General features: G+C 46.1%; 1 protein-coding gene across 2 annotated transcripts in view; it reads left to right on the forward strand.

Moving 5' to 3' along the window:
• atad2b (ATPase family AAA domain containing 2B) overlaps window positions 1-14,651 on the forward strand; it is a 219,309-nt gene that overhangs the window by 174,742 nt on the left and 29,916 nt on the right. For both annotated transcript variants that reach the window (XM_072498861.1, XM_072498860.1), the window contains exons 25-26: window positions 480-1,250; window positions 9,063-9,187. In XM_072498861.1, the coding sequence (XP_072354962.1) occupies window positions 480-1,250; window positions 9,063-9,187 (896 nt within the window). The remainder of the gene's footprint in view (window positions 1-479; window positions 1,251-9,062; window positions 9,188-14,651) is intronic.

Raw genomic sequence — 14,651 nt, forward strand, 5'->3', positions numbered from 1 at the left:
AAGGCAGACTATTCTTTCGGAGGGTCTGTGCAGACTTGATGGGCTGAATGGCCTTCTGCACTGTGAGGGTTCTATGGATTAATCAACCACTTCTAGCTTTTATAACGACGAGTATTTCATAGAACAGTATTTGGCACATGTTACTGTTCAAGACATGGACCTAGGCTGGAGTTTAAAAAAGAAGATAATGTTAAAAGGTCATTGTTTCATTCAAAGCTATTATCCATTAATGTTGAAATTGCCCAGCTGAGAAAATTCCTAGCTGTTCTGCTACACTGTGAGGCATACTACTGGTAGTTCTAATTCGTTTATTGGGCCCTATAAAACATACCCAATAGTCCCCAAAGAAAAAGAAAAAAAAACACTGAAAGCAATTAAAGAAGTGAAGTAATTGCTTTTTATAGGAATTTCGTAGTAATGTCAAATAATAGTTCCGCTTTCATATTTTGCATTAATTTCTGTTTCATGTTATTCAACAGTTCACATTAAAAGGAAACCACGTCGGCGTTCCAAATGGGGCCGAGGTATTATTAAGAAACCAAGGAAGGTTATACACCTTAAGAAAGAAGACGATTATATTAAAAATAATGAACATGATGGTGACCAAGGTGAAGAAAGTGAACTAGCAGAGAATGGAGAACTGGAAGTGAGTACAGATTATCACGAAAATGGTGATCTCTCCCTGACGAATGATGAATCATCGTGTGATATCATGGATGTTGCCCAGGTGGGAAATAAACTTGAAAATGGTACAATGGAAAAAGGGAGTGGTGATCTCAAATCCACAGGAAAAAAGGACTGTGCAGGCTATCAATTAGATGGGAATAATGAGTTTTCCAAAAGAAAAACAAACGCTGCCCCAGGAGAACAGTGTGTACCTAATGATGCATGCACTCCTGGCAAGGGGTTGGTACCTAATGAGTGTACGTGGAGTGATGAATCTATGGCAAGTGCTGAAAGTGAATCTGTTCAAGAATGTTTGGCTGGCAGGACGTGCACATCTGGTAATCCTGCACCTGGTAATGATTTGTCTGATGCAAAACATGAACCTGGAAGGGAACGTGAACCTATCAAGGAGTCCATGACTCAGCTTGTGCCAAACTCAAAGTTACTTGTAATGGAAAAAGGCAAAAAACAGCTGGTTGAAGATAGTTCTCACACTGTCACTGGTGCAGCACAGGCAGCCATTGCAACAAAGTGTTCACAAAATGAAGATGTTGATCTAAAATCACTAGGATCTGAAAAAGATGGTAATCTTTTTTATTTACTAATACGCACGTTATATGTAATGCACTAGTTTGAATATCTAAAGTTGTTGTAATATATAATTTATATTTTTATCAGTTGTAAATTAATTTAATTTTAAAGTCATCACTCCGGTAAGACAAATTTGTACTAGACCATTTTTTTCCTGTGCTGTAACATATATAAAGCTGATAACTTTTAACACATTATCATATAGTACACCATTAACATGCAGTACTTGATGTAAAATAGGTTTATAGATGACAAGGTGAATGACTTGGAACTACTATTTCAAAGTTCAGAATTTAAATCCAACCCACACCATTGAGATGTGCATTTTCCTGATGAGAGTTGAAACAACTATGTATGACAATTTTAGATGATTGTAGGCTAGCTCCTGATAAATGACTCTGCCTCTCTGGATTTTCAATCTCGCTGGTGAAAAAAGTGGAAGTGTCACGATATTGTCACTGCTTTTGAGGTTGGAATTGAGGCAGTGTAGAGGATACCTTTAAATCATTGGAGCAGGGTCGGTAAACTTTACACTCATCTACGATCCACCCGACAAGGAAGTACTATCTAGATGTTGAGAGAAAGGACGTTTTTGTTCATTGGTGCTAACTTTTGTTTACCTTTTTGGAAGTAAAAAAATGTGCCTGCATCAAAAGTAAGGTGACAAGGAAACAAATTGCTGATTTGATATTGGGCTAATTGTTTATTGCAAAAATATAATCAAGCCTTGCTGAACATTATTAATGTCAATTAAAATCAAATAAGTTTGCTTTTTTGGCTTAAGATTGGGCTCAAGGGATAGCATATTTTCTATTAAATGCGTGTAGTTCCAGTACCAGTGATCTGTGGGTTAGAGTTACTTCTCATCTGCCTGGCAATTTGCTTAAACTGCAGTTGTAATAGTTTGAATTTTTCATTTTGCAAGCTCGGTGCCTTTGAAACTGCTCTGTGCACACTTGTTCATTAATGCCAAATTACTGGCGATTTTATTTCCTATTAACTCATGCTTGCTGGGAATTGGGATGGAATTTGATTATTGCATCCTTACATCTAACAGATAAAGGCAATCCTCATATAACCTGTCTGATTCATAGTTGATCTTAGGTCAATCTCTTTCTGCTTTAAACTAAATAGTGGAGGATGGTGCAATGGACTTGAGGGGAAATCTAGGAAGTTAAAGAGAAAGGACAATCCAATTGTGTAGAGCAGTGATGGGGTAATGATAATTTGATTGTGAAAGGAAGGGACAGAGTATATAAACCTAAGAGCGCACCATTAAATAGGGCAGAATAGGGAAAGATGATTTGAAAGAAAAAATTAGAAGCGTAGAATGTTTACAACACAGAAAGAGGTCATTTAAACTGTTGAGCCTATGCTGGCTCTGTAAAAGCAACTCAGCTGGTCCCTCTTACATGTAACACTGCATTTTTGTTTGAGTACCCAATTATTTTTTTTCCAGTTAAGGGGCAATTTTTTAGTGTGGCCAATCCACCTAGCCTATACATCTTTGGGTTGTGGGGGTGAGACCCACCCAAACATGGGGAGAATGTGGAAACTCCACACGGACAGTGACCCAGGGCCGAGATCGAACCTGAGACCTCAGTGCCGTGAGGCAGCAGTGCTAAACACTGTGCCACCGTGCTGCCCGCATTTTATTTTCCTGTTCAGGTAATTATCCAATTCTCATTTGAAAAGCATGATTATAGCTGCCATCATATTGTCAGGCAGCACATTTCTGATCCTAGCCACTTGCTGAGTAAAAAGGTTTTTCCTGATGGCATCCCTCATTCCTTTAGCAACACCTCAAATCCGTATTCTGCAGTTTGTGACCCTTCCACCAAAGGGAACAGTTTCTCCCTTTCTACTCTCCAGTCACCTCATGATTTTGAATACTTCTATAAAATCTCTCGGCCTTCTCTTCAAGAAGAACAGGCTCAGCTTTGCCAGTCTCTCCAAGTGACGGATGTCTCTCACTTGCTCCAAATTGTTCATGCCTCACAAAAAAATTGTGGTGTTCAGAACAGGGTGTAATAACAACTGAGGTCTAGTCACTGTTTTCTAAATGTTTGACCATAATGTATTTTTTAATTCTCAATGTCTAATTATAAAGCCCAGGAGCCTGTGTGTCTATTAACTGCTTTCTCAACCTGCACTGTCACCTACAACAATTTGTGCACCTGAAGTATTATTTATTTTTTATTGACTTTCCTTATTGTTCCTTCCAAAATGCATCACTTCACACTTCTCTGTATTAAATTTAATCTGTCACTGTTGCATCAGTTAGTCTATGTCATTAAGGGCTCATTATTTGAATGCACACAGCATTCGAACAAGATATACGATTTGATGGCATAAAATAAATGGGTATGATCTGATAGACATTGCAAGGTGACCAAGGCTGGGAGCTGAACATTCAGAAGTACCTGGGGCGGGATTCTCAGACCCCCGCCGGGCCGAGTGGTCGCCCGTTTTAGGCTGGTCTCAACGGTGTAAATTACAACAGGTACTTACCGGCGGGATCTGGCTGCGCGGGCGGCCTCGGGGGGGGGGGGGGGGGGATCTGGCCCCGGGAGGTGCCCCCACGGTGGCCTGGTCCGCAATCGGGGCCCACCGATCCGCAGGCGGGCCTGTGCCGTGGGGGCACTCTATTCCTCCGCGTCGGCTGCTGTGGACCTCCACGATGGTCGACGGTGAGATGAACCCCCCCTGCGCATGCGCTGGGATGACACCAGTACACGCTGGCGCTCCCGCGCATGCGCCAACTCGCGCCTGCCGGCGGTGGCCCTTCGGCACCGGTTGTCGTGGCGCCAAGCCCCTTCCGCGCCGGCCGGCACAGCGCAAACCACTCCAGTGCCAGCCTAGCCCCTGAAGGTGCGGAGGATTCCACACCTTCGGGGCGGCCCGACGCCGGAGTGGTTCACGCCACTCCTTCGCGCTGGAGTTGCCCGCCCCGCCGATTCCCGCAGAATTCCACCCAAGATGTTTTGGAAAGATGGGTAGAAAGGAAAATAAGTCTCTGGATTCTAAATCGGAGTAGCTCTGTTAATAAAGAATGAGAGTGGTAGTGAGAAATGATCTAGCTTCAGAAGACAAAGATGTAGTATCCGCTTGGGTAAAGATAAGATATAATGAGGAAAATAAGTCAATGAGAGTAGCTACACTGTAGGACCGAGCATAAATCAAGAAATAATGAGAGCCTCTAAGAAAGGTACTGTAATAATCATGGGTTAAATCTCATATCGTTTAAACAAATCAAGTTGATTAAGGTAGCCTTGAATTGGGGCAATACGTTATGAAACCAAACAAGAAACAGGCTATTTAAATCTGGTAATAGTAATGAGACAGGATTAACTACTGATCTCTTTGTCAAGGATCCTCTCATAAAGAATGCTCATAAAATATAGAATTTCACATTAAACTGGAGGGTGAGAAACCTGGGTCTGAAATTATTGTCTTAAACTTAAATAAAGGAAAATAAACTTAAACGTAAAATGGTAGATAAGCCATGGCATATAGTTAAGGAAATATTTCATCATTCTTAAAGTTTTATAGTCATGAGTTTTATTAGATTGTCTTTTAAGATTTGTCTTTAAAGTAAAATGAAGGGGGATCATGTGATCTGTTTTAAATACTGTTTGTGTGTTGGAGCCTAAAGGAGGCCCATTTTACTGAGAAGAAGATACATAGTGTTTCAGTTTAAAAATGATGGAAGTAGCTTGCGTGCTAACAGTGGTAGAATTCGAGTCTCCAAAGTCTCAGAAAAATGATGAAAATGTTGGGTTGTAAATAGTTGTGCTTTAAACTGTCTATTTAGTTCCAACATGAAAGAGAGTTGGGCTTGCAATGATAACTAATTAGCATATCTATCTGACTCTAAGGCCCATGTGATTCACGTTTGCCATGGTGATGAACTTTGAGATGATGGAAAAGGTACAGAGGAAACATTGTCATATCGGGTTACAAGCTTTCTGAAAATATCACTGAATATCACAGACAGATTAGTCTGCCCAGATCCAGGAGAGAGAGAGAACAGCTGGAGGCCAAAAGTCTCCATGGTTCATCAGAATGGAATGTGCACATGGATCGAAAAGGCCAAATTCATGAGGAGTTAAAACCAGGCTGGAACATTCCCCCAGCTTGCACTAGAGGAAGGATTTCCTGTAATACTGTCACCATGAAGCATTGTTTTGGGGTTAAAAGTTACCAAGCTGAGAAATAAAAAGAATAGAAGTAGATTTTCTGGAGATAAGAATCATTTTAGACTGATTTTGGGATAATTGAATGTCTACTTAAAGGACATTGTAACATATACCTGAGAGTACTTTTCTCAGTTGTTAAAAAGTTCTTTAAACTATAAGAAACTGTAGTTTAAACTATAAGTTGCCGACAAAAATACTGTTTAGTTAATAGCACTTTAGTCTGTTACAGTAAGCCTCTTAAAATGAGAAATATTGTCCTGTCGTCCGTTCAGCTATTAAGTGGAAGTTTGATTTTTTTTTAAAAACAAGTTATTGGTCTCTATGGGGATCATAATGAATTGAGGGCTCATTGTAGTATTTTGAATCCACAGGCTGATTCTGAGTTGTTTTTCTTCCGGCTCCTAATGGTGCACAAGGCAGACTTTTGTCTGTTCCCATCCCGAGGATTTTCCCGGAAGAGGTCACTGGAGGTCTCGCTCTGCAATCCAGCATGGTTGGAGTCTCTCCTGCTCTAACTACCTGCCATTGGCATGTTGAAAGGATTTTGCAGGTTGAAACTCAACCTGTTTGGCTGCATTATGAATGCACTTTCCTCAGCCTTTTTAAAAAAATATATATATTTATTAAAGTTTTTTAACACAACTTTTCTCCCTTACAAACAATAACCCCCCGCCCCCCTCATACCAAAAAAAAACGAGAAATCGCGCAGAGCAAGATATATACATGGCAAAATGATATATTTACACAGCTTTGTACACTGGCCCTCACCCGTACGTGCCAGTTTCCTCAACCCTTCATGTTATTTCTTGCTCATCCACCCTCCCAGGCAGTCCCCACCATCCCCCCCCCCCCAAGGTTGCTGCTGACCGACCTTCCTTGAACGCTCCGCGAGATAGTCTAGGAACGGTTGCCACCGCCTGTAGAACCCCTGCGCAGACCCTCTCAAGGCGAACCTCTCCAACTTTATGAACCCAGCCATATCATTTATCCAGGCTGGGGGGCTTCGCCTCCTTCCACATTAGCAAGATCCTTCGCCGGGCTACTAGGGACGCAAAGGCCAGAATGCCAGCCTCTTTCGCCTCCTGCACTCCCGGTTCGTCCACTATTCCAAATATTGCTAGCCCCCAGCCTGGCTTGACCCGGACTTTCACCACCTGAGATATTGCTCCCGCCACTCCTCTCCAGAACCCCTCCAGTGCCGGGCATGACCAAAACATATGGACATGGTTCGCCGGGCTCCCTGAGCACCTTCCACATCTGTCCTCCACCCCAAAGAACCTACTCAACCTCGCCCCCGTCAAGTGCGCTCTGTGGACCACCTTAAATTGTATCAGGCTGAGCCTGGCACACGAGGAGGCGGAATTAACCCTACCTAGGGCATCAGCCCACAGACCTTCCTCGATCTCCTCCCCCAGCTCCTCCTCCCATTTACCCTTCAACTCTTCTACCAGCGCTTCCCCCTCTTCTTTCAACTCCTGGTGTATTTCCGACACCTTGCCCTCCCCAACCCATACACCCAAGATCACCCTATCTTGAACTTCTTGTGCTGGGAGCAACGGGAATTCCCTCACCTGTCGCCTCACAAAAGCCCTCACCTGCATATATCTAAAGGCATTTCCTGGGGGTAACTCGAACTTCTCCTCCAGTGCCCCTAGGCTCGCAAACGTCCCGTCGATGAACAGGTCCGCATTCTTCCAATCCCGGCCCGATGCCAGCTCTGGAACCCCCCGTCCATCTTCCCCGGGACAAACCGGTGGTTACCCCTGATCGGGGACCACACCGATGCTCCCATTGCACCCCTGTGCCGTCTCCACTGGCCCCAGATCCTTAGCGTTGCCGCCACCACCGGGCTCGTGGTATTCTTTGTCGGCGAGAGCGGCAGCGGTGCCGTCACCAACGCCCCCAGGCTCGTTCCTTTACAGGACGCCATCTCCATCCTCTTCCATGCCGCCCCCTCTCCCTCCATAACCCACTTGCGGATCATCGCCACATTTGCTGCCCAGTAGTAGCTCCCCAGGTTTGGCAGCGCCAACCCTCCTCGGTCCCTACTGCGTTCCAGGAACCCTCTCCTTACTCTCGGGGTCTTATTCGCCCACACAAACCCCATAATACTCCTGCCTACTCTCTTTAAAAAGGTCTTGGTGATCACGATGGGAAGGCTCTGAAACACAAAACAGAAACCTCGGAAGGACCACCATTTTGACCGACTGCACTCTACCCGCCAGCGAGAGCGGTAACATGTCCCATCTTTTGAAATCCTCCTCCATTTGCTCCACCAACCTCGTCAGATTCAGTTTATGTAGGGTCCCCCAACTCCTGGCTATCTGGATCCCCAGATACCGAATGCTCCCCTCCGCCCTCCTCAGCGGTAGGTCCCCTATCCCTCTTTCTTGGTCCCCCGCCTGTAATACAAAGAGCTCACTCTTCCCTACATTGAGCTTATAGCCCGAAAACTCCCCAAACTCCCTTAGAGTCTGCATGACCTCCGCCATCCCCTCCATTGGATCCGCCACGTACAGCAACAGGTCATCCGCATATAGCGACACTCGATGCTCTGCTCCCCCTCGGACCACCCCCCTCCATTTATTAGACTCCCTCAATGACATGGCCAATGGTTTGATCGCCAATGCGAACAACAGGGGGGACAGGGGGCACCCCTGCCTCGTCCCTCGGTACAGTTGAAAGTACTCTGACCTCCGCTGGTTCGTCACTACACTCGCCATCGGGGTTCTGTAAAGGAGCTTAACCCAATTGATAAACCCTACCCCGAACCCAAACCTACGCAGCACCTCCCAGAGGTACTCCCACTCTACTCGGTCGAAGGCCTTCTCCGCGTCCATAGCTGCCACTATCTCCGCCTCTCCCTCCTCCGATGGCATCATTATCACGTTTAAGAGCCGCCGCACATTGGTGTTTAGTTGCCTGCCCTTTGAAAATCCCGTCTGGTCCTCGTGGATTACCCCCGGGACACAGTCCTCGATCCTCGTGGCCAGCACTTTTGCCAGCAACTTTGCATCCACATTGAGGAGCAAGATCGGCCTGTACGATCCACATTGCAGTGGGTCCTTGTCCCGCTTTAGGATCAAAGAAATTGTCGCTTCCGACATTGTCGGGGGCAGGGTCCCCTCCTCTCTTGCCTCATTAAAGGTCCTCACCAGTAGCGGGGCCAACAGGTCTGCGTACTTCCTGTAGAACTCCACCGGGAATCCGTCCGGTCCTGGGGCCTTCCCCGCCTGCATGCTCCCCAAACCCTTGCTCAGCTCCTCCAACCCAATTGGTGCCCCCAAACCAGCCACCTCTTGCTCCTCCACCCTCGGGAATCTACTTTCCTCAGCCTTGATGTTCTGGGGTAGAACTGGAACATGGAGCTTCAGGCTCAGACACAGTCTCCTAAGACTGAGTTTGGCCAGAGTTTAAAAGATCAAGATTTTGCAATGACCTTTGTAGTATCTATTGAAAAGTTAAAATAGTTTGGTCTATTGCCGACATGTTCCTTGAAAGAGAGGATTTTCTTTGAGTACATTAAACTTAATGGTTACTTAATATGTTATCTCTGGCACTTGAGATTAAAAGAATTTCAATGTATTTACTAAAAACATACTTTAGTTTTGGGCAGGATGAAACCAGATCGTTCAGTACATGGAGAACAGAAGACAGTGCACATGGAACAGGTGTTGGAAGACTCTTCAGAACCTACACCCCCGATCATTTTGGACCATGTGCGACTAAAGGTAACGAGTAGTTGATTGACATCTAAAAAAATCTCTGGAGGTATTGTCAGTTTGCAAAAGTATTCTAGGTCTCATGTTTTGTTAAACTTTCATGAATTCTTAAGAATACAATTGGAGAGGCAATGTTAATCAAGATTTTTATTTTCCATGCATTCCGGAGGGACCCTAGACATCAAATGAATAGAGCCATAGGATCAATACCTGTCTACAATATTTTTAATACAAATGTATTTACATTGTCATCCAAGTTTCTGTGTTTATATTTTCTGCCTTTGCATGCTTCCTCCCCTTATCACATAATAACCTATCCTTTAGCTGTTAAAATGGTTGTATAAGAATATAAAAAATAGAAGCTGGAATAGGTCATTTCGCTCCACTATTCAGCAAGATCTTGACTGATTTTCAACTTCTATTCCACCTTCCTGCACTATTCATATATTGCTTAATTTCCTTAGTACTTATGAAACCAACCTGTCTTGAAAATTCTCAACAACTGAGTATTCACTTCTCTTTGGGATAGATAATTCCAAAGATTCACTGCCTTTTGAGTGAAGACATTTTTCCTAATTTTTTTTTGTTAATAAATTTAGAGTACCCAATTATTTTTTTCCAATTAAGGGGCAATTAAGCGTGGCCAACCCACCTATCCTGCACATCTTTGGGTTGTGGGGGTAAGACCCATGCAGACATGGGGAGAATGTGCAAACTCCATATGGATAGTGACCCGGGACCATGATTGAACCCGGGTCCTCGGCTCCGTGAGGCAACAGTGCTAACCACTGCACCATCTTGCCGCCCTTATTTTTCCTCATCTCCATTTGAAAAGGTGTGTATCTTAATCTAAGACTGATCCTGTGTTCTTGTTTCTTCAGCTAGCGGAAACATATTTGCAGCATCTAACCTGAAAAGCCACTTAAGAATTTTATATGTTTAAATTGGATCATCTCTCATTCTTTTGAGGTCTAGTCTGCTCAATCAAATGTCCTTCCTTAGGGAAGGAGACCAAAACTGCACACACTACTCCAGGTGTGGCCTCACCAATGTCATGTATAATTGTAGGAAGTATTCATAGAATCCTTGCCGTGCAAAAGAAGGCCATTCGTCCCATCGGGTCTGCACCAACCTTCTGAAAGAGTACTCCGCCCAAGCCTTCTCCCACCCTATCCCAATACCCCCTTACCCTAACCTACACATCTTCTTTGGACACTAAGGGACAATTTAGCATAGCCAGTCCACCTGACTTGCACATCTTTAGACTGCTGGAGTACCTGGAAGAAACCGACTCAGACGAAAGTGCAAACTCCACACAGACAGTCGCCCAAGACCAAAATTGAACATGGGTCGTTGGTACTGTGAGGAAACATGGCGAACACTGGAGGCCACTACCACCGTGACTCCACATTAGCACATGAATCTAATTTGCTTTATTCTTGTACCCCAATCCCTTTGTAACAAAAGCTAACATATTATTTGTCTTCCTGATTGCTGTATCTTTGTGTTAACCTGCTGATTCATATACAAAGACACCCTAGTAGCTCCAAATGCAAACATTTTCCTGTCTTCCACCAGCTTGTCTATATCCTTTTGAAGTTCTACACTGTCCTCTTGAGTTACAATACTTCCAAGTGTTGTATCATCCACAAACTTTGAAACTATCCCCTGCACACAAAGATCTAGATCATTAATATTTATCAGGCAAAGCAAGAGTCCCAATCCATTGACCATTATTCCTAGCTTCCTATTTCAGCAATTCTGTATCCACATTGATCTCCTTTTTCATCTGGAAAGCTCTGGGTTTGTTTGCACTACCTTTCCCTATTGAGGGAATAAACCCATACAGTGTCCGGACCTTTGTTTTAGAGGTAGTCAACTGTTCAACTGAAGGGACTTCCATTGGCGGCCATGGAGGAATAGGTCGCACATTTGATAGCTCCCGCCTGTAACGGACTTTCGGACCTTTTTCCCCCGACTTTTCTCGGATTTTATGGGATAAATCGGTGAACTGCTACAGTAAGGAGGATTCCCTCTCTGGTGTATGGAGAATTGGACCAGAAGTGGCCGTGTGAAACGACTCAGTCCTGGTAGTGAGAAGCAAGTGGAGCTGGTACCGTGGGACAGCATGGCGGAGGGTAAGGGCCGCGGGGAGATGGCACAGTGGTCGATGGAGCAGCTGGTGAAGTTTTTTGAGGATTGCTTCGCCAAGCTTATAAGGATACGCTGAACCCGATCAAGGCTTTGATTGATCAAGTAGTCTTGAATCAGGAGACCCAGGTGAAAGCCATACAGGAGATCGAACAAAAGTTATCTGACCAGGAGGACTATATAACCGTGCTGGAGAACAAGGTGGAGGTGTTGGACGACCGCCAGAAGAGGATGCAGGATAAGCTGGAGAACCTAGAGAATAGGTCCAGGAGGCAGAACCTCAGAATCGTTGGCCTCCCTGAAGGCAGTGAGGGATCGGGTGCAAGGGCATATGTAACGGACATGCTGGAAAAGTTGATGGATGCTGGGGTGTTTCCTCAGCCCTTGAGGTGTATAGAGTGCACAGAGCCCTTGCGAGGAAGCCCAGGGCGAATGACCCGCCGAGGGCCATGGTGGTACGTTCTCACTGTTTTATGGATAAAGAACACGTCTTGCGGTGGGCCAAGAAAGAACGAAGCAGCAAGTGGGAGAACTGTGAGTTGCGTATTTATCAGGACATGGGAGCGGAGTTGGCCAAGAGACGGGCTGGGTTCATCAGGCAAATGTGACCCTCTTCAAGAAGGGGGTGAAGTTCGGGATGCTGTACCCAGCGCGGCGGTGGGTTATGCACGAGGAACGGGACTTTTATTTTGAGCCGCCAGACGATGTATGGACATTCATTAACGAACAGAAGCTGGAGATGATTTAAAGGACACTTAAGCTGCGGAGAAATTTTGTAGCGGTGGTTCGTAATACTGTACTGGTTTTTTAAAAGAAAAGAGATTTTATGTCATTCTGGGTGAAATTATGGGCTACGGTGATGGTTGTAGGGTGCTTTGCCTTTGAGGGATTTGATGTGGGGGGGGGAAGGGGTCTTGAAGTTAGAGCTATTCTTCGGGAGACTGGGTTTTGTTTTAAGTGACTTTCTCTTCACTGGTTTATGTTAATTTTGTCTTTTGGGTTTTTTTTTGCTGCTGTGTACTTACAGCGGAATGTGATGCTGTTAAAAGGTTTATTCATGTGGGGGGGAAGAGGTTCGAACAATATGGAGACAGACTGTTTGGCGCCAGGGGCGGGGGTTATCGGGGTCAGCATGGTTCAGCTGACTCTCGGAAGCGCAGTGGGGGTGAGCAAGTGTTAAACTGGTACTTGACCTGGGGGATGAGGTTTCTGGTGCTGTTGGGGAGGGGGGGGAGGCTGCTTTGCTGACAGTGGAGGATCTATTGTCGGGGAATAAATGGGAGGTCGGGAACGGCTGCTGCTCATGGGGGTACTCGGAGAAGTGGGGGCACGGGCCCGGGGCTGGCCTAAAAGGGTAATGGCTAGTCGGCTGGAGAGGGTGGGTGGGTGGGGGGGGGGGGGTCCAGGCTGATTACATGGAACGTGAGAGGACTGAATGGGCTGGTCAAGAGGGCTCGCATGTTCGCGCATCTTAGGGAACTGAAGGCAGACGTGGCAATGCTACAAGAGACACATCTTGAGGTCATAGACCAGACGAGATTGAGGAAGGGATGGGTTAGCCAGGTGTTCCACTCCGGGCTGGACTCAAAGACCAGGGGGGGTAGCAATTTTGATCAGTAAGCGAGTGGCATTTGAGGCTAGGAGAATCGTGTCAGATAAGGGGGGTAGGTACATAATGGTGAGTGGAAGGTTGGAGGGTGTACAAGTGGTGCTCGTGAACATATATGCTCCGAACTGGGACGACGGAATTGATGGGCTTTATGGTACAGATGGGGGGTGTAGACCCATGGAGGTTTACACGGCCGAGGGCGAAGGTGTTCTTTTTTTCTCACGTCCATAAGGTTTACTCTTGTATTGACTTTTTTGTTCTGAGCAGGGCGCTAATACCGAAGGTGGTGGGGACGGAATACTCGGCAATTGCAGTGTCGGATCATGCCCCGCATTGGGTGGATTTGCAGGTTAGCGAGGAGAGAGGACAACGTCCGTTATGGAGATTGGATGTGAGGTTGCTACCGGATGAAGCGGTCTGCGGGCGGGTGAATAAGTCCATCCAGAACTACTTGGAAACAAATGACACGGGAGAGGTATCTGCAGTGACGGTGTGGGAAGCTCTGAAGGCGGTTTTAGAGGGGAGCTAATTTCGATTCGGTCCCACAGGGAAAAGGGGGAATGGGCGGAGAGGGAGAGATTAGCGGAGGAGATATTCCGGGTGGACAGAAGATACACTGAGGCCCCAGATGCGGGGCTCCTGAGGGTGCGGCGGACGTTGCAGGTGGAGTTTGAGTTGTTGACCATAGGGAAAGCAGTGGAACAGTTGAGGAAGGTAAAGTGGACAGTTTATGAGTACGGGGAAAAGGCGAGTAGGGTGTTGGCGCAACAGCTTAGGAAGAGAGAGGCGGCCAGGGAGATTGGCAAGTGAAGAATAGGGATGGTAACATGGTCTTGGACACAGGGGGGGTGAACAAAGTTTTTAAAGAATTCTACAGTAAGTTATATGAGTCGGAACCCCCGGCTGGAGTGGAGGGGATGAAACAATTTCTGGATCATTTGAGGTTTCTGAGGATGGAAAAGGACCTGGTGGAGGGACTGGGAGCCCCAATTGAGATTGAGGAAATTATCAAGGGACTGGAGGGCATGCAGTCGGGCAAAGCTCCGGGGCCGGACGGCTACCCGTTGGAATTTTGTAAGAAGTTCTCAGAGATATTGATCCCACTGCTGGTGAGGACATTTAACAAGGCTAGAGAGAAGGGAATCCTCCCCCCGACAATGTAGCAGGCCTCGATTTCACTTATTCTTAAACGGGAGAAGATTCTGAGCAGTGTGGGTCATATAGGCCAATCTCGCTTTTGAATGTGGATGCCAAGTTGTTGGCTAAGATATTGGCCGCAAGGATAGAAGACTGTGTTCCGGAGGTGATAGTGGAAGACCAGACGGGATTCGTTAAGGGCAAGCAACTCCAGGCCAACGTTCGGAGGGTTTTAAATGTTATTATGATGCCCTCAGAAAAAGGAGAGGCGGAGGTAGTGGTAGCGATGGATGCGGAGAAGGCTTTTGATCAGGTGAAGTTGGGAGTACCTGTGGGAGGCGCTGTGAAGATTTGGGTTTGGTGAGGGCTTTATTGGCTGGGTGCGGTTGCTCTACAAGGCACCTGTAGCGAGCGTGCATACGAACCGGCTGGGGTCGGGGTATTTTAAATTACATCAGGGGACGAGGCAAGGGTGCCCCCTCTCCCTGGTATTGTTTGCTCTAGCTATAGAGCCACTGGCCATGGCGCTAAGAGCTTCGAGGAACTGGCAGGGGCTGGTTCGGGGGGGGGGTGGTG

The sequence above is a fragment of the Scyliorhinus torazame genome, chromosome 4 (assembly GCF_047496885.1).
Source record: "Scyliorhinus torazame isolate Kashiwa2021f chromosome 4, sScyTor2.1, whole genome shotgun sequence".
NCBI lineage: Eukaryota > Metazoa > Chordata > Chondrichthyes > Carcharhiniformes > Scyliorhinidae > Scyliorhinus > Scyliorhinus torazame.